Below are 20735 nucleotides of genomic sequence, written 5' to 3' on the forward strand. Positions count from 1 at the left end.
GGGGAGTTTCACAAAGCATGGACTGCTGCTGGAGTCAAGAGCTTCAAGAGCCACCATACACAGACGTGTCCAGGACATGGGCTACAAGTGTCACATTCCTTGTGTCAAGCCACTCATGACCAATATACAATGCCAGAAGCGTCTTACCTGGGCCAAGGAGAAAAAGATCTGGACTGTTGCTCAGTGGTCCAAGGTATTTTCAGATTAAATCAAATTTTGCACTTTATTTGGAAATCAAGGTTCCAGAGTCTGGAGGAAGAATCGAGTGGCACACAATCCAAGCTGCTTGCGGTCTAGTGTGAAGTTTCCACAATCACTGATGGTTTTAGGAGTCATGCCATCTGCTGGCATAGGTCCACTGTGTTTTATCAAGACCAAAGTCAGCGCAGCCATCTACCATGAAATTTTAGAGCATTTCATGCTTCCCTCTGCCGACAAGCTTTTTGGAGATGGAATTCATTGCCAAAAGTACCAATACCTGGTTTAAAAACAATATTATCACTGTGCTTGATTGGCCAGCAACCTCGCCTGACCTTAACCCCATAGAAAATCTATGAGGTATTGTCAAGAGGAAGATGTTGAGACACCAGACCCAACAATGCAGACGAGCTGAAGGCTGCTATGAAAGCAACCTGGGCTTCCATAACACCTCAGCAGTGCCACAGGCTGATCGCCTCCATGCCACGCTGCATCGATGCAGTAATTGATGCAAAAGGAGCCTCGGCCAAGTATTGAATGCATTTATTGAACATACATTTCAGTAGGTCAAAATTTCGGATTTTAAAAACATTTTTCAAGATGGTGTTATAAACTATGCTAAATTACTGAGATAATGATTTTGGGGTTTTCAATGGCTGTGAGCCATAATCATCAACATTAACAGAAATAAACACTTGAAATAGATCACTCAGTTTGCAATGACTCTATATAAATACAGTAGTTTCACTACATGTATTGAAGAACGGAAATAAATTAACTTTTTGATATTCTAACTTAGAGAGAAGCACTTGTATCTCCCCTCGAGTAAATTGCCAGTGACTTTGTCACATATCCCTCCCCCACCCCGTTTCTTGGAGACGGTTTTTGGCCAGTTTTGGATTGTCTCAACCTTATTCACTTGCGGCTTTACTTTGCCTCTTCTGTTTAGCCTCTCCAACCACTTAGTGTGCTGGATGACTTTTCCTAGGTTTATTTTACTGAAGCTAACAACCTCAGTGCTACAAATCTCCCGTCTAGTAATCTAACATTGTGACAAAGTTACTGGCAAAGTTGCAACAAGTAAAAGTGAAACCTCAGCGAGTAACAAAAAACAAGTTGACTAATAAAGTACATCCTCCATCATAAGTACAATCACTATTTATGGTATATATGTGAGAGAAACATGGCTGTGACCTTCAGGCTACGTTCCTATGGAAAATATTTGCTGCGGACCTCCAACAGCAGAGGTTCCGCAGTGGTAGATACCGGTGCAGAGGTCATTGTGAGAAATGTGTGGGGAAAGCACCTGCCTCTGCAGCATGTCAATATATGCTGCAGATCTCAAACCCACAGCTCATGTCAGCTCACACTGGGATACAGTATATTTCTTACAATCACATGCACTTTACTGGCTTTGTAAAACGCATCAAAGTATGTGAACACATCCGGATTTTTAGCGTTTTTTTTGTGGAATTTCGCAATAAAAACGCTATAAATCCGGTAAAAAAACGCTAACATTATGCATCCTATCTTTTAGAATGCATTCCGCATTTTTTGTGCATATGTTAGCGTTTTTTTTTCCGCAAAAAAAACGCATTCCGCAAAAAGAACGGACATGCTCATTCTTTTTGCGGATTTTTTGCGGATTCCATATCAAAAAGGACATTCCTGAAAAAAAAAAACGCAAAAAACGCGCAAATTCCGCAAGAAATCTGCGTGAAAAAAGACGCGGATTTCTGGCAGAATTCTCAGGATTTTGTCAGGAAAAAAACCTGACGTGTGCACATACCCTCAGATTATTGGCAAGCAATTACGCAGCTGACAGTCGTCTGTTTCCCACAATGGAAACTTAGCTTCTTACCTCCCTATCATTTCTGAAGCCATAACTCAGTAGCGTAGCTACCTGGGGGGGGGGGGGGGGGGCAGAGGGAGTGGGCGCCCCGGGCCCAGTGCTCTGAGGGGGCCCACCCGGAGCTACACTACTGTAACTATCTCCCTGCTCTGCCGCCGGCCGCTATGGGGCCCCTGAGCAGGCGGGGGGCCCCGGTGCCAGCAGGGGACGCTGACAGGGGATGCGATGAGTCACTGCCCGGCGCCGAGGCGAGCGGGAGCTCAGAGCAGCGCAGGAACCAGGAAGAAGAGGTGAGTATTTATTTACTTTATTAAGGGGTGCTGCCTTATAGTACACAATCTGCCTATGGGGGGGTCTGCCTAATACTACAGGGTCTGCCTATGGGGGGTTCTGCCTATAGGGGGTCTGCCTAATACTACAGAGTCTGCCTATGGGGGGGTTTGCCTAATACTACAGGATCTGCCTATGAGGGGGGTCTACCTAATACTACAGGATCTGCCTATGAGGGGGGGTCTGCCTAATACTACAGAGTCTGCCTATGGGGGGGGTCTGCCTAATACTACAAGGTCTGTCTATGGGAGGGGGTCTGCCTAATACTACAGGGTCTGCCTATGGAGCATCTGCCTAATACTACAGGGTCTGCCTGTGGGGGGTCTGCCTTATACTACAGGGTGTGCCTTTGGGGGTTCTGCCTAATACTACAGGGTTTGCCTATGGGGGGTCTGCCTTATACTACAGGGTTATGGGGTGGTCTGCCTTATACTACAAGGTCTGCCTATGGAGGGGTCTGCCTAATACTACAGGTTCTGCCTAATGCTACAGGGTTTGCCTATAGGGGGGTCTGTTTTATACTACGGGGTCTGCCTATGGGGGGGGGGTCTGCGTAATACTACTGGGTCTGCCTATGGGAGGGTCTGCCTAATGCTACAGGGTCTGCCTTTTGGGGGGGCTGCATTATACTACAGGGTCGGCCTATAGGGTTGCTGCCTTTATAGTACAGGGTCTACCTATGGGGGTGCTGTCTTATACTACGGGGTCTGCCTATAGGGGTGCTGCCTTATAGTACAGGGTTTGCCTATAGGGGCGCTGTCTTATACTATAGGGTCTGCCTATAGGGGTGCTGCTTTATACTACAGGGTCTGCCTGCGGGTGCTACCTTATACTACAGGGTCTGCCTATGGGGGGTGCATTATACAATATTGAGGACTATCTGGTACATTATACTATATTGAGGACTATCTGGTACATTATACTATATTGAGGACTATCTGGTACATTATACTATATTGAGGACTATCTGGTACACTATACTATATTGAGGACTATCTGGTGCATTATACTATATTGAGGACGATCTGGTGCATTATACTATCTGGAGGCTATCTAGAGGGACATCATACAGTGTGGTGATTACAGTGTTGGAGCCATCAGTTTGGAGGTTACTAAGGGGTAGGGGAGCTGTACAGGGGGAGACTCGAGACATTATTAAATGTAAAGTCAGCACTTATTGTTATAGGGGAACTCGGGTTACTGTGACTATCAAAGGGGCACACAGGACAATATTACTTTCTAGGGGGCAAAATATGGGCTGTTTTCTAGGGCACTTGCACCTGGCATTGCTATATTATAGAGGGGTGCCTTAGAATTTAGAGGACAGAGAACCACACAGCAGGGGCAGTAATAGGGACACATACGGCAGCAGCGGCTCAGTATTGGGGTATCAGGTGCAGTAATAGGGACACATATGGCAGCAGCGGCTCAGTATTGGGGTATCAGGGGCAGTAATAGGGACACATACGGCAGCAGCGGCTCAGTATTGCGGTATCAGGGGCAGTAATAGGGTCACATACAGCAGCAGCGGCTCAGTATCGGGGTATCAGGGGCAGTAATAGGGACACATACGGCAGCAGCGGCTCAGTATTGGGGTATCAGATGCTGTAATAGTGACACATACGGCAGCAGCGGCTCAGTATTGAGGTATCAGGTGCAGTAATAGGGACACATACGGCAGCAGCAGCTCAGTATTGGGGTATCAGCAGGATGAGGAGTTTTTGCAGGTTGGGAATAGATGGTGATGGGGCTGGAATGTGAAGTGAAACGTGTCTTTGTTGTATTCTCTGCAGCAGAGTCGTTGCTGGAACAAGTTGTCATATCGGTCTGGGCCAGATGGAAAAGACGGGAAAAGTGACGACTCCATCATAAAGAACGTCAGCGGTAAGTCATTATCTGTAACTGTGCAGTGATTTCTTATATGTTCTGTAGGATTGGTATCTACCACTGACCATATGGCAGTAATATCCATGTTGGTCTTTGTATAGTAGATTATCTTCAGTAACAGTGCGGTCATCTGCTGAGGTTCTCCTCCAGTATTAGGGCGCATCAGTTGTAATCAAGGTTACCTGGTTAGGGACCCACTCAGAAGCTTCGCCCCAATGAGCCAAAACCCTAGCTACGCCTCTGCCATAACTAGAAGATAAGCTGCTGGGAAACAGACATTATACTCAAATTCATCAAGCAGTTTTCGTCAGAATTCTCATGTAGCACTGCTTGAAATGTTACAATTTTTGCACAACTCAAAATTCGGAAAAAAAAAAAAAAACTTTTCGTGTTTTTACACCAATTTTTTGGAAAAGTAGGAAAAACTCTGGTGGAGAGGCATGCCTGACAAATTCATCATAATTTATGACTTCATTACAACTGGCATATAAAACGCTAATCTTAATGAAGTAGGGCTTATTTTTCCATAGGTTTAACCCCTCAATGTTAATGCCTCCTCACAGGGGGCTCAGAATTACTGCCCAGTCAGTTTCAGGTGTCAGCAGAACATTTCTATTCACAGTGACTATCTGGCTATTTGGACTTGACCAGCACTCTTGTGTGAAAAAGGAATCAAGAAAAAAGGTGCTTTTTATTGGAGCAACACATTGTATTTCCATGACAATGGTAAAGTGTAATAAACCTAACAGCTAGCCAATGTCACGGGTTACCGCAATAGTGTGGAGCCAGAAGACTCCAGGATCTGATTGCTCCGGCGCCAAGAAGCACTTCTGATTCATTTCTTCTGGCACAACAGGGGTTAATTGGCCATGTTGAAAATCCCTGTGGTCACAGCTGAGCTAGGTTAGTCACTTCTTTCCCCTTAATAATCTGGGCTCTGTTACAAATCCTTGTCGGAGCTAGCATTTGCTGCATGGCTAACGGAGGTAGAGGAGTTCATATGAGAGTTGGAGGAGTTATCTGTGACTGTTGTTGATTTGTATGTGTGGTAATTCCCTATCCTCTATTTTGGTTTATTCCCCTACCTCCATGCCCTGATGCATTCCTCTGTTATATGTGAGTGGATATTTTGTGTACCTGGAGTTTTCTGTTAACCCTTGTTTGTGTTGCCTTGCTTGTCGGGTTGGTGTACTACGGTGCACAGTAGCGCCCCTCTTCCCTAGATGGAGGGAATAGAACAGAGGGCTAACTCAGGAGATAAGGCGAGGGCGGAGGCCCCGGCATCTTCACCTTCGGAAGTATCCCAGGGAATAGAGCGAGCTAGAGCGCCCATAATTGTTAGTGACAGGGAAGGAGCCCCGGGTCACCTGACAGCTAAGTACTCAAGCCCATGTACAATCTAGATGGTAGTTTAGGATGATGATGTGACCACACGAGGTCATTGTATGCACATGTATGTGACTGGGGGTTGGTTGGGGCCAGACATACTTTATATTGCATAGACATATAGCTACAGAGTACTGTGAAACCATGCTATTTGTTCTTAAAGCTGCTAATCTCATGCCACACATCTCAGGATATATTGAGACAGCAGCAAAGGTTAGGAAAGACACATCTGTAATTATTCAGATGTCATTAGTACTCTATTATTAAAACTCTATAATTAGTAGACTTTGCATAAACAAGATGCTCATGGATTAGAAACTAATTGATGTCAAACAATTAAACTGTCAAATGCTTTTCGACACCCAAACAGCCACCCACCACAACCATAGCACTTGGCTACCAGATTTTCTAGAAGAATGCCTAGTTTCGTTTTAAAAAATACAAAAACAGCTTAATGTGCACTTGGGCCATATGGTATTACCAGTGTGCTATCACATTTGCCAAGACAAACTCCAGCTGGCAGCACTCTAGTCCCATCCAAAGGGGCTGAATTTGTATTCCGGTGGACACGGCTTATGGAGAACCCTGCCCTCTGTTTATTGTGCATACATCCCAGAGGGAATTACACTTTTTTAAAAATCAAAATGAGGCATCTGCTTCATCTATTAACAGAATAAAAACACTTCCATATATGGAATAAAATCAAATGTTACTTAACCTCTTCAATAACTGGCGATTTTCTGTTTTTTTCCTCTACTTCTTCCAAAAGCTATAACTTTGTTTAGTGGCCATATAGCCATACGTTGCAGGATGAGCTGCACATTTGAATGACGCCAGTCATTTTATCATGTGATGTACTGTAACACGGAAACAAAATTCAAAGTGCGTTGAAATTGCAAAAAAAAAAAAAGTTTTGCTTTTATTCACCATGTTCACTATATGACAAAACTGACTTGGCAATAAAATTCTCCAGCTCAGTACAAGTAAGCAGTGTAGCATGGCTAAAGGGTGTGTAGTCGACAGGAGGTATGTGTCACATAGGTGGCTTGTCGCTGTGATGTAACCCGGAGTGTTTTCTTTGATGCAGATAATCATGCCTATCTATATGTGTTTCAGGACCTGTGGTGATGTCAAACCACATGTCTAATCATGTGATGGGTTCCTGGGTGTGGTTAGCTCCATATAAGCCAGGCTAATGCTTTACACAGGATATATGTGTGGAGGTGAAACCCTCCTGAGGGTGTTAAGGCTCCAGGACTGAGCCTGAAGGACTGGACACTTGCTTTTCTTTCCCTGAGCCAAAGGCTATTTGCTTTCTGTTATTTTGCCATGTGGTTTATGAAGCAATAAACCCTGTGAACTTTTAAAGGAACGTGCCTCCTGAGTGTCAGCCGTCGCACCTGAGTGAGTGAAATCCCTACAGCAGATACCAAACATGAATAGTTTTTAGGGTTTTTTTTTTCAGTTAAGTGGTGAAAAAAAATTCGGACATTTAAAAATATATATAAAAAAAATAAAAATTGTTTCTGTTGCAATTTTCCAAGACCTGGAGCGTTTCCATTTTTCTGGATCTGAGGCTGGGTGATGGCTTATTTTTTGTGCCCTGAGCGGATGTCTTTAGTGATACCATTTTGGAATAGTCACAATGTTTTGATTGCCCCTTATTTCAATGTTGTGGTAGCCAAAAAAACGTAATTCTGTGGTTTCGATTTTTTTCTTGTTACGCCGTTTACCGGTCGGATTAATTTATTTTAGATTTCGCTAGATCGGACATTTATGAACACAGTGATACCAAATATGTGTATTTTTGATTTTTTTTGTTTTCTTTTCAATGGGGCAAAATGGGGGTGATTTGTGGTGTGGAAGTTTGTGTTTAAAAAAAAAAAATCTTTTTTTAACACTTTTTACTGACTTATACCCCTTAGGAGACTTGAAGCTGTGATCGCCCAATCACCTGTGCTATACATATTAGTGCCTCAGCCCTGCTATGTGCAGCAAACAAATCACACTTTCCTATGAATGTCGGCTACGAACCGGCGTTCAAAGTTTTTATTGTAATGACAAGTTCGGGGATCCCTCAGCTGTCATGACAACTCATTGGTGCATGGCGATCACACGTGTTATACTGCTCTCAGTGAGTCACAATGGAATTTAAATGATTAACAGTTGCTGATGGAGGCTGTTAGAGGCACTTGATGGCTGATGCGAGGAAACATAAGGATTTTGTGTGAAAGCCTGCATCAAATGCAGCAATAATAACTTTGACATGCATGTACGTTAAAAGGTAGTGAAGGGGGTTAATCTATCATACACAACCAGCTCCTTGCCACCAGCTTGTCTCTGGTTACAAGCTGCAGTGATAATGTAATGGGTACAGTATATATCAACGCTGCAGCCAATCACTGAGCTCAGCAGTACATTCCAAAAGAGCGAGTGTCATCTGAGGAGCCAGAAATGTATAATGGAAAAGCCCTTTAAGCACGCATTTGGAAAGCACATGTGAAGACAAATATGGTTGGTTGTGCTGGCTGTTTTTAGAAAAGCTACTGACAGATTCCCTTTAATTCTAAGAACTCCAATTTTGCCTTTCATGGATTCTGGGTAATAAAAAGAAAGTCTGCCTGAAGAAAGTACAGGGTGTGATGCAGTTATCCAAGCTACTGTAGTTAGCGGGGGAAATAAGTATTTGATCCCCTACCAACCATTAAGGGTATGTGCACACGCTGCCGATTTTGATGCGGATCTGCTGCGGGTCCGCAGCGGTTTCTCATGCGTTTACAGTATAATGTAAAGCTATGGGGAAACTAAATCTGCAGTGCACATACTGCGGAAAAAAACGTGCAGAAACACAGCGGTTTACATTCCGCAGCATGTCAATTCTTTGTGCTGATTCCGCTGCGGGTTTACACCTGCTCCATAATAGAAAACTGCAGGTGTAAAGCCGCAGCGGAATCCGCAGTAGAAACCGCAGCGGTTTTGCACTGCGGATTTATCAAATCCGCTGCGGAAAAATCCGCAGCCCTCACAGATACGTGTGCACATACCCTTACAGTTCTGGCTCCTACAGACCAGTAAGACGCTACTAATCAACTCGTTACCTGCAATAAAGACAGCTGTCTTGAAGAATGGTGTGAATTTTGAAATCTGTAGCATGTCAATTCTTTCTGCAGATTGTCACACTGTGTAATGTATAAGGTGAAATCCGTAAAAAAGAAGAAGAAATGCCAGGCACAATCCTCTACGTGCGCCAGTCCCCTCAAGCTCCAGTATTAATGAATGATTAAAAACACATCACATGTGAAGCAATATATAGTACTATAGTAAGGGTATGTGTCCACGTTCAGGATTGCATCAGGATTTGGTCAGGATTTTATGCAGGTAAAATCCTGACCAAATCTGCAGCTGAGGTCACTGGCAGGTCACCTGCGTTGTCCTTGCGTTATTTCTGCAATGTAAGCACATGCTGCGTTCTTAAAAGACGCGCCACATGCGCGTTTCCGCGGGTCTGCCGCATGCGTCTTTTAATGCATAGTGGAGACGGGATTTCATGAAATCCCCTCCACTATGCTGTAACATCTGGACGCTGCGTTTTTGATGCTGCGGCTCAACGCAGCGTAAAAAACGCAGTGTTTCCTGAATGTGGAAACATACCCTTAGGGAATGTACCACACTGGATCTTTAGCGACCAGTACAAACCTTTGCTATGATAGACCTGAGTGTGTGTAACCCAACTTAAACATCACAATCACTCACATATGTAAAGCTTTTGGCTTAGGCTACATTCACACCTGCGTCGTTTGGAATCCGTCGCAATGTGTCGTTTTGGGAAAAAAAACGCATCCTGCAAATGTGCCCGCATGATGCGTTTTTTGCCCATAGACTTGTATTGCCAACGGATCGCGACGTATGGCCATACGTCGCGCCCGTCGTGCACTGGATGCGTCATGTTTTGGCAGACCGTCGACACGAAAAAACGTTCAAGGGAACGTTTTTTCGTACGTCGGGTTCGCCATTTCCTACCGCGCATGCGCGGCCGGAACTCCCCCCTCCTCCCCGGACTTTAGAATGGGCAGCAGATGCGTTGAAAAACTGCATCCGCTGCCCACATTGTGCCGAATTTTCACAACGTGCGTCAGTACGTCGCTCCGACGCTTAGCGACGGCCCCGTACCGACGCAAGTGTGAAAGTAGTCTTACATGCATTCTAAATATATGGAAACTCCCCAACATTCATTATAAGGTTATGGTCATTTCTGCTCCATCCAAGAGAAACAGTTTGATTATGCTAATGAGAGAGGGATCCGTTTTTTCTTGAATGTGGAGAATTATTTAAAAGAAAAATACACAAAATGTCTCCATTCTGTCAGTCAGTGACTGCATTTTTTCACGGACGCATAGAAATGAATGACCGAGTGTGATCTGATTAGGAGGCAAATCACGCATGCCGTAATTTCACCACTTGGCCCAAAGAAAAAAATTGGACATGTGCACGGCCTGACTGAATAACATTGGTCCGAGTGCGATCTGATGATTTGACAAATCGCACTCAGACCGAAACTCTGTCCCTCTGCATGAGCACTAAGGGTAATTAACCTTGGCTGGTCTGCTTTTCATCATGAAGGAACCTGGTGCATCCCATAATAAGGTAACGGAGCCCGTCATTGACCGCTGTTGTACAATGGATCTGGCACGGCACTGTGGTTTCTGGGGGTCCTGTAAACCATGATGCAGATGTGGGCAGAGACTTGGCGGTATCTTAAGATATTTCAAAGGGAGAAAAACACATTTCTCATTTACGGTAGCAATCTTCGAACTATGTTTAGCAATATGAAGATTGCATGGCTGGCTTTCAAAATTTCCTGTGCTAAAAAAAAAAAAAAAAGTACTAAGACTTTAAAAGAATATGACGTGGGATGGTGAAGCTGACACCTTCATTATAAATCATGCCACAAAATGGAGTAAATTATGGGAGAAATGTACTACAGTTCATCATGAGGAATTACACGTCTCGATTCATTTCTAACTCCAGTGCATCCTTCAAGATGAATCAGCCCCTTCACATATGTAGGAGACGGACATAAAATATATAAGAGAAAAGTTGGTTTACACCATTAGGAAGTGGGCATGGCCAAAACTGCCTTAGGGTGTGTGTCCACAGGCCGGATTACATCAGCATTTGCTGCGGATTGGACGCTGCAAACATCCGCAGCGTCCAGATGTTACAGCACAGTGGAGTGGAGTCCGACGGCCCTGCGTAACCGGACATGCGGCACGTCTTTCCAGACTGCAGCATGTCTATCTATCTTGCGGAGACGCTCTATACAACAGGGGGCGGCGCTTTGGGCGGAGAAGATTATCCGCTGCGTCCAAAGCGCAGCCATTACGCCCCGTGGGAACATACTCTCACTGCTATTAGATTCTGCATTTTTTAAAAGAGGTATTTCTATGTCAAAAAAAGGGATAGCATAATCCATCACCATATGATCAGCGAGGGTCCGATCTCTGGAACCCCCCACCGATTTACCCCTTTGGCTACCTCGCTGTGCAGAGAACGACACTGGGTCTAAGGGTACCGTCACACAGTGGCATTTTGATCGCTACGACGGCACGATCCGTGACGCTCCAGCATCGTAACAATATCGCTCCAGCGTCGTAGACTGCTGTCACACTTTGCAATGTACGACGCTGGAGCGATAATTTCATGACGTATGTGCGATGTAGAAGCCGTTGGTTTCTATGCGCACATCGTATACAATATCGTGCACACCTTTGTTACACCATGCGATCATGCCGCCACAGCGGGACACTAGACGACGAAAGAAAGTTTCAAACGATCTGCTACGACGTACGATTCTCAGCGGGGTCCCTGATCGCAGGAGCGTGTCAGACACAGCGAGATCGCTGGAACGTCACGGATATATCGCTGGAACGTCACAAATCGTGCCATCGTAGCAATCAAAATGCCACTGTGTGACGGTACCCTTACTGAAAGGAGCTTTCCAGTAGTATTTCTTAGTCATACAGTGAATATAACAAGTCTACACACCCCTGTTAAACTGCCAGGTTCTTATCATGTATAAAAAAAAAAATTAAAAAAAAGTACATCACTCAAATGTATTATATAAAAGTCAAAATAGTGACAAACCATTTTTTGTTTTACAAATTTCTCAATTACCGTATTTTTAAGCCAATAAAATAGTCAAAAAAAAACCAAAACTATACATGTTTGGTATCTATGTAATCATTTCGACCCAGAGAATCAGGTCTCCAGGTTATTTTCACTGTACAATGAATGCTGTAAGAATACAAATAAATAAATAAAAGTTTAAAAAAGTAAAAAAAAAAAATAATCGAAAAATTGCATTTTTTTGGGGGGTGTAGAAGTTTTATATTCGCTATATGTCATCACTGTATAAGATGGGAATCCCATTTCATTAGAATTCTGAAAACAATCAACTCTGCACAATGTTCATGCTGCTCTTATTCAAAGGAAGAAAACAGGAAGAGAGAATTTCTAATGTTACACCATGCATGTAAATGAGCTGCACTTCTTGGATTTGGGGGGACATAATACTTACAGATATAGTTGTAGCTCAGATGAAAACACTTCCCTGGGCCAGACATGCGTCTCATCCAGTGGGGAAATCGGATTTGTCTCCCTTCATGAAAAGTCTATTAGTATATATTAGAAAGGTTATCTAAAGCACTGGTTACAGGGTGTCCCAGCACCCGGACCACCGCAATCAACTGCAATCTAACACACCATGCTGCCATCTGAAGAACTTGCAGTCTAAAGCAATAAAAAAAAAAATATATATATATATATATATATATATATATATATATATATATATATTTATATATAGTCATACAGATCTATATCCTACGTATTAAAGTCATAAGGTGATGAAAGGTGTGTGACTACCATCCACTGAATCAATAAAGGAATCTATCACCAGATTTTTGCCACCTAATCTGAGTACACCATAGTGTAGAAACAGAGCCCCTGATTCCAGTGAAGTGTCATGAACTGGGCTGCTTGCTGTAGTTTCGATAACAATCACTAACATCAGCAGGAGATTATCACTAGAGGACTAATAACCCTGCTGGCATTTAGTCCTCCATATCAATGAGCTCCGTATAACCTCCCCTCCTCTGACTGGCAGCTTTCTGCCTATGCACAGTGTACATTGAAAACTGCCATTCAGTTGTGTGGGGGGAGTTCAGCATTCAAAGAACTGATTGATAGATCAGAAAAAATCAGAAAATAAGGGATTTTATGAAAACTGCAGCAAGCAGCCCAATAAGTGATACAGCGTCTTCCAGAGAAAGGCATGACTAAGATCATAACATGTGAAAAATGTATTAAACGCGCTCCATTTTTAGGAGTTGGGTTGGTCATTGACAATAATGGGCCAACCAAAAAGCCTTGGATACAAGCAGCAATTTCACTTCGCCCTTATGACTAGAACTAGATTGTGGCCCGATTCTAACGCATCGGGTATTCTAGAATATGCATGTCCCCGTAGTATATGGACAATGATGATTCCAGAATTCGCGGCACACTGTGCCCGTCGCTGATTGGTCGAGGCAACCTTTATGACATCATCGTCGCCATGGCAACCATTATGACATCTACGTCGATACTGTGCCCGTCGCTGAATCAGAAACGTGAGATGTCTACGTCCTTTATGACATCATCGTCACTGTGCCGGTTGCTGATTGGTCGAGGCCTGGCGGCCTCGACCAATCAGAGACGCGGGATTTCTACGTCGATGCTGTGCTGGTCTCTGATTGGTCGAGGCCTGGCGGCCTCGACCAATCAGACAGCCGGGATTTCCAGGACAGACAGACAGACAGAAAGACAGACAGACAGACGGAAAAACCCTTAGACAATTATATATATAGATAGATGTGTTAATTCTATTGGAACCCACCACACCCCAGCGGCATGGTGCTGCGGAAGATGGAGGAAAATGCGGTTTGTCCAAACTAGCAGGACCATCATGTATTGTGTCATGAACATCAATGTATGCAATGGTCCTAGTATCTGAAGGGTTAATAATCCTATAAATGCATTAATTAGTTTACAAAACCGTAAACCAAAATCCAATTTCCCTTTCTGCTATTTTGTTTCTATAGTCCCATAATAAAATCTAACTTTTATTAAACTAATATTTAAAGGTGAAAATCCATTTCAAAATATCAGGGAGCAGAAGCTTCTCTTTTTATGGCCACATTGGTGGTCAGCAGATCAGTACATGTTTGCCTGCAGGTGGCCGCCATAGTAATGCCCTGGGTATCTACATCTGCCCTCTGGTAAGCTTCACTGGACGGACCAGCATCCTCAAGGAGAGAGGGCTAAATGACAGGGTTTATACGTCTCAGGAGCAAACCAAACCCTGTGTGTCATCAGAGGTGCCACGCCACATCCCTCCACATCCACGGCTCTCTGGGGCACTGGGTCCCTTCTCCCGTAGGTAATACTCATTTCCACACTCTCTCCGGATCCCTAGACAGCTCAGCGATCATATTATAAGATCAACAAAAGGATATTTACTTTTCTGTCCACGAGGGATTTCTCATGCATATCCTATTCCTTGGCCTTGATGAAGCGTATGTGACTCGAAACGTTGCTAAATTCAGTTTGGTGTAATATTTGGGATATGAGGGAAGGAGAATAAAAAGCATTCAAAGACGTCCTTATTTGTGCCTATTCTTGGTGTGCTATTCCTCCATACACCGCTAGTTGAGGAGGAATCAGAATCCACTCCCTCCTCTGCCACATAAATTGGAGGTTGATCACCCCACCCTTCGTCTATTGGGAACCAGGTGTGTTGTCTGTTAACCCAACACATGGATCACTCATTCCTCCTCCATTATAGGTCACTGGCAGGCCACTACCAATCCATGTCCATCTAATCGGAGCGATCCACGCTCACCATCCAGCACGTGCTATGGTCAGAGCTTATGCATGATAACACCTGATCAAGGTTTCCAACCGCAGAGTGATAACCTTAGTCTGCGCACATCTGGCTACTGACTGGTGTAAGCCTGGCCTTCTGTCATTTGTTATTCACACAATACCTGGAGATCTGAAAACTGCAGGTTCTGGCAATGATGGAAAATGCATCACAACCGCTGGAGGAGCGCTAGTGTCAAGCTCCTGATGATGCCGATCAAGGCGAAACATGTCGGGAAGGCTTTGGACATTAGTGCCATCAATAGTGTTTTCTCACTTAGACATTAGCGGGGGGTCCTGATTTAACTTCTGAGGGGGAAATGTGTGGCAGGCCACAATTTCTCTTGACGAAAAAGCGTTATTAGGAGCTGCACCTGCAGCAATCAGTATCACTGAGCCAAGCACATCTCAAGCAGATGAGATACCTCTTTTTAAGGCCCCAAATAGGTTAAAACAAGACATCGAACAGAATTTATAATGTTAGGCAACTAAGCACTGCCTGCAAGAAACAATTACCCGCTACTGACCCACCACGACAATGCACTCCAGCCATTCTGCTCTGCAGATAGCTGGCAACAAGAAGGAAGTGACAACCTACAACCGAAATACACTGCTAAGTCCCATGGATAAAATAGTCTGACAGGTAAAGGATTGCTGTGCTAAATCGGATGAGTTACCAACAGGAGCCTTCTCCTATAGCATGTCTGCCCTTGAAGGCTGACTGGGTGAGCAGGCAATGAAAGCCATACGGTGTTACAGAGACATGAAATATACAGATATTATATATAACTTATTCTATCCAGCACATCTACACACATATGGCCAAGAGGGACATGCATTCCTCCAAATCTGCTCTGCAGTGAAGAATGGTCCGAGCACTATAAACACACTTTAAACGCCAAAAAGCTGCATGACCACATCACGAGTCACCAAGGGGCCTGCACACATCAGAGTCTTCTGTCGGGGGTACACACCGGAAGGATATCACAACATAAATGGGCATACAGCAGCACAACTCGCCCATAGGACCCCATCACCCACAGGACACCATGCTGAGGTCGCATCCAAATCTAAAAATAATGCATTACCGAATACTGCCGAAAAAGAACGCTCTGACCGAGATTCTTGTCAAAACTATATGTTGCTCTAAACAGAGGATTTAGAAGCTTTGCAGACATTAAAAAGAGGAAGAGAAAGTAGTGAAACATGATAAGGAGTGGTTGTAGCTGCCACGCAAACACGATCCTCACCGCTGCAAGGTCATTTGTCTTTCCTTATTAAAATGACAATCTAATACATCTACACAATATGGTTCCATCTGATCTCAGAGCTGCACCTGTCACATAGGTGTACAAGCTCCTAACTGGTCATTTGTAAAACAGATAGTTGCTTAATTAGGGGCCAAGATGTCACATAGCCCCTCTACACGTGGACAATGTAAGAAATGTTGCATTTTAGTTTGTTTTTATGTCACTGTGTTCGGTAACATAGAAATGACAGAAAAACGACTGGCACATCCAAACTAGTGTGAATAGGTGCATACACAAGAAATATAAATAGCAAAATGGCTTTTGAACATTAGGAAAATATTTGAGAGACGCTTTGCTTTGTTCGGTGACACAGAGCAGGTTTTGACCTGAAAACCAGCTGATTTACAAAGAGGAATGGCTATTCGTGTAAGCACGCTTCCCTATCTCCTAGGAGAGGCAGCACAATGGTGGCACCTAGTATCTGTAGTCTAAACACATGGCACCGTTAGAAGTACCATCGCCATCTAGTGTGCAACAAGAAAAGTGCACATCACTTAGAAGGTGATTTAGAGTCGTTTTCCATCCCAGGGAGAACTTTCGGCACGCAGTGCTGCTTTCTGAACACTTACTCTGTTCATATACACACACAATGTGTGCTATACACACTGTGAGGATTCAGCTCTGCAGGCCAGTCCGAGCCATCACTAATGCCCTGCCAACAGCATGAGCTACTGTAACTATGTCAGGGTGCTTCTTGGGCTGTCGGACATCTTGGGAGCAGCTAATTTCTCTCAGATGAAGCAATTCCATCTGCGTTTCCACTCCCAGCTATGCTACACAGCTTTTCCTACAATATCCAAAAATGATGAACAGAAGGGGGCAGGCTCATTGGAAGATTTAAATGGGATCATACACAAAGCCATTAAGGATCGCAGGTTATTGGTTACAGGTTAGCTGCACTAATATTTTATTAGTTAATTATATTATACTAATATATTATATAAACCTATGTGAGTCTATATAGGGCACTTGTAAGACACACAATCAGCCTCCACTTGCTGTCCAAATTTGGTGCTACAACCCATTATAAATGTCCAAACTGTTGTCCCATTGCTAGAATACTGAACACATATAAATTACGGTAGGTAAGAATAACAATACGTACAAAAAAATCCTGCAAATCACATCCCTGATAAAGAAGTATTGATTGGAGCTGTGGAAAAAAGGTTTGTGATCACCAGGACCGTGACAAGAAGCCACCAAAGCAGATCCCTGGCACACTACAGAGAAGCCGGTATGTAATGACTTGTGCAGGTAGGACTGAGAAGAAGAGGCACAAAAGAAGTCCGAGGAAATAGCAGCACTGACGTGCCCCTCTAGTAAGGCCGGGATCACACATGCGAGAAACACGTCCGTGAATCACATGTGAAATCCAAGCTCTGGCGCCGGCACTTGGGAGCGGAGCGTGCAGCTCCATGTGTTGCTATGCGGCCGCACGCTCCGCTCCACAGTGCTGGCGCCAGAGCTTGGATTTCACATGCGAGACACGGACGTGTTTCTCGCATGTGTGATCCCGGCCTTAGTCAGACATTGGGAATGCCACAAGATAGCTTCTGAACATAGAGACGACATTATCTCCCAGGCGGTCATCATGGGACCATGCGAGTCAAAGGATAAGCGTGCGCTGGTGAACGCCGACATCTGCAAAGAATCACTGAGTAATAAATGGAAATAAAATAAATCACCAACACTTACAGATACATTAAATGTAAAAAATGTGATGGTACATTACGATAAAACACCCATATACAGAAAACAGGGACAGATACTAAAATCCAGCTCGGGAAATAAAATCAAAAGTCTTTATTTGGACAAATTTAAAAAGTGAAACCGAGGACTAAAAGCACTATACGTGTTCGGAACGCGTCCAGTTATTCAAGACATTCCTTCCTCCAGTATGCACTGGTTTGTCAAGCAGCTTACTTTTTACATTTGTCCAAATGAAGACTTTTGATTTTATTTCCTGAGCTGGATACCTTCATCTTCATGCACAAGTACCTGGTGTCAAGCAGAGACGTTTCCGTGCTCGGATCAAATTTCTCATGGGCTGTGAGAATACCATCACAGGGGTGAGCTGAATCATTTTATTTTCTATATAGAAAATAAAATAACTTACCATAGGGACCTTGCGGAATTTGTTAAAACAACTGATAAAATAAGAATCAGTGTTGCAGAAAGTAGTAAAAAAAAACAAAAAAAAACATTCATAATGTGGCTAAAAATGATGAGCAGACCTAAGGAAGTCTGAGGTTCTGGTACCTGGCCCAAACTTTAATTACCAGAACTGTAAGAACCCGAACCACACTGGAAACAATGGGGACCTGAGCATTTGAGCTGGAAAATATTCTCTCTCTCTCTTGAATTCCGGGAAAAGTCCGTGTTTGACGTTTAACACTGGACACTAACTGACCGGTGCGAACCCCCAACTTTTAAGCTTGAATGGTAGCACAACCGACAGAAAAGTCTCTGCATTCAGGCAACTATAGCTGAGGAATGGAACTCTTTGGTTTAAATTGCGTTTTTACAGCATCTAATATGACTCGATGTGTTTCTGCTGATAAGGATAGAAGAATGTTTCGGTAAGATATCCACAAACACAACATATAGAGAAGGTTCACCACTTGTGTGACATATGAACATACACAAAGCCTCTATTCCAAGGTAATGATGAATCACTACAGGTCCGCAGTCTCAATGTACGAAGGATAACACATAGATATACGGATAAGGATAGCGCACAGATACCTCTTACTCCTGGATTGATGACAATTCGAACCACGGTGATTCCGGGAGGGGTATTCCATCCTCATACAAGTGTTCCTCATACAAACAAAGCTCCTGGTTTGGGGTAATCTGATGCTCTATGATATAGAGGTGATGCATAATGTCGCCCTGGAGACAGTATGCCCAGTACAAATGGCAGACATGCTGTATATGATGTTTGTGCATATCTGGATAACAGCATCATCAGCATAGACACATCAAGTCATACCGGACACAGTAAAGCCGGAAGAGTCCATCCCATCAACTATACTCGTTCCTGAACATTGTAGAATGCTTCAACTTTCCTGAATGCAGAGACTTTTATGTTGGATGTATTAACACTTTTTTAGCTAGTACAACACTGACACTGATAATTATTTCATCAATTGTTTTAGTAAATTCCACAAGAGTCATTTTATCCTGATACATCTATTTTATTATATAGCCCTATTTCTGCATGCTGGTGTTATTTGTGGGGTTTATCTTAGTGATGCACCATTACATTTTTGTCATTTAGTGGATATTTAAATGTCGGTCATTATTTTACTTATAAAATAGAATAAATAGATGATATAAGAAGAAATACAAATAATTATCAAAAAAAGGAATCTAAAGAATTTAACAAACATACAAGGCAGCTTCTTTCCATGGTTACAGATGAGGACATTGTGTATAACGCAGTCGCCTCGTGTGCAGCATCAGACAGAACTTTATATTTTACGCCATCTGTAACATCAGGGACACACAAGATTGACCACAGGCCAATTGGCTTATGTGTGTCCTCGTAAGTGAGGGGGCACAAGCAAGACCTCCTGGCTGATGAAATGAAAAAATAGCAGCAGAATTAAATCCTCAGGTTTTTTTCCCCAAATTTTGCAAATAGTGTAATGTTTGGCAATACACCAATACTTACAAAGCCCACTGGAACCAGTACTAGCAATCATTGTATCTGTGGTTTCTGTCCACAGCAGCGGTCATGTCAGGATGTCGCTTTCTGTATTATGTGAAATGACAACGCTGCATCTTCCAGACTATTGGACCACTGGATTCAGACCTATGAGATGACAGAAGAAGACATGAATATGCAAAAGCCACCAACAATATATGCCAATCCTAAAACTCCATCAGAAACATCAGTGTGGATATAAAAGTGTGCTCCAAGTTTTAAAATCCGCACCATGCTCAAATCTGAGGGGATGCCCTGATCATAGCAAAGAATTGGGGGCACGAGCCTGGCGAATTACAGGCACATGATGTTTGCACATCTGTAAGAAGCTGGACTCATGAAATGCTTGTCTTATCTGTCTACAAGGATTACGCAACAATTATAACATGGAATTTGAAAGTTAGTACACTAGTCTCATCAGGTCCGAGAGATCTATTTATGTGTATAGCTTGTTTGTACAGTGGATATACACTACAGGTTGTGGAAGGCCCAGAGAGGCTGATATAAGTTATTTTCTGAAGACAAGAGAAAAATCCTGCCTCAATCCTTCACAAATCAACATGGCCTCAGAGATTTCTTTGCTGGGGTGTGAAAAAACCAAAGAGAAGTTCCCGACGGTGAGAATGTGGTCAGCAGATACAGTCTGATTAATGGTAGAGGTTACATACAGGGTGGTATCAGACATGGGGGCACAGTTTGGCACTGTCAGACGATTGAACTGTATTTGCTGGGTAGTGCGTAACCTATGGACACAGTGAATATAGGTGTTATTTTACAAGGGGGGGGGGTAACGTAGGTAATCAAAAGGGGCTCTCTGTGTATTGAACAATCCCTTTAAATGTATGATTAGATGCTGCCTCTGTCTCCATACAGTAAATCTAAGGAATGATGCCAATTACTGCTCCTATAATTGGGTGGGGGCCAGACTGAGCCTGTGCGCAGCCAATGCCAGAAACACGCTATTAATTCCATCACAGATTCCACCATTCTATTGCGCACCCCATTAAAGGGAATGGCAGGTGTGTGTCCGGCGGTTCCCTTAATGCCCACAGGAAAATTGCCCACATGAAAAATGCCCACAGGAAAATTGCCCACAGTAAAA

The 20735-nt window shown here is 43.5% G+C and overlaps 1 protein-coding gene across 1 annotated transcript in view; it reads right to left on the reverse strand.

Annotated features, from left to right (window-relative positions):
• UBAC2 (UBA domain containing 2) overlaps positions 1 to 20735 on the reverse strand; it is a 285129-nt gene that overhangs the window by 255271 nt on the left and 9123 nt on the right. The window contains exon 2 of the mRNA XM_069757987.1: positions 19601 to 19741. Within this exon, the coding sequence (XP_069614088.1) occupies positions 19601 to 19631 (31 nt within the window). The 5' untranslated portion in view covers positions 19632 to 19741. The remainder of the gene's footprint in view (positions 1 to 19600; positions 19742 to 20735) is intronic.

The sequence above is a fragment of the Ranitomeya imitator genome, chromosome 3, assembly GCF_032444005.1.
Source record: "Ranitomeya imitator isolate aRanImi1 chromosome 3, aRanImi1.pri, whole genome shotgun sequence".
In the NCBI taxonomy this organism is placed as follows: Eukaryota; Metazoa; Chordata; class Amphibia; order Anura; family Dendrobatidae; genus Ranitomeya; species Ranitomeya imitator.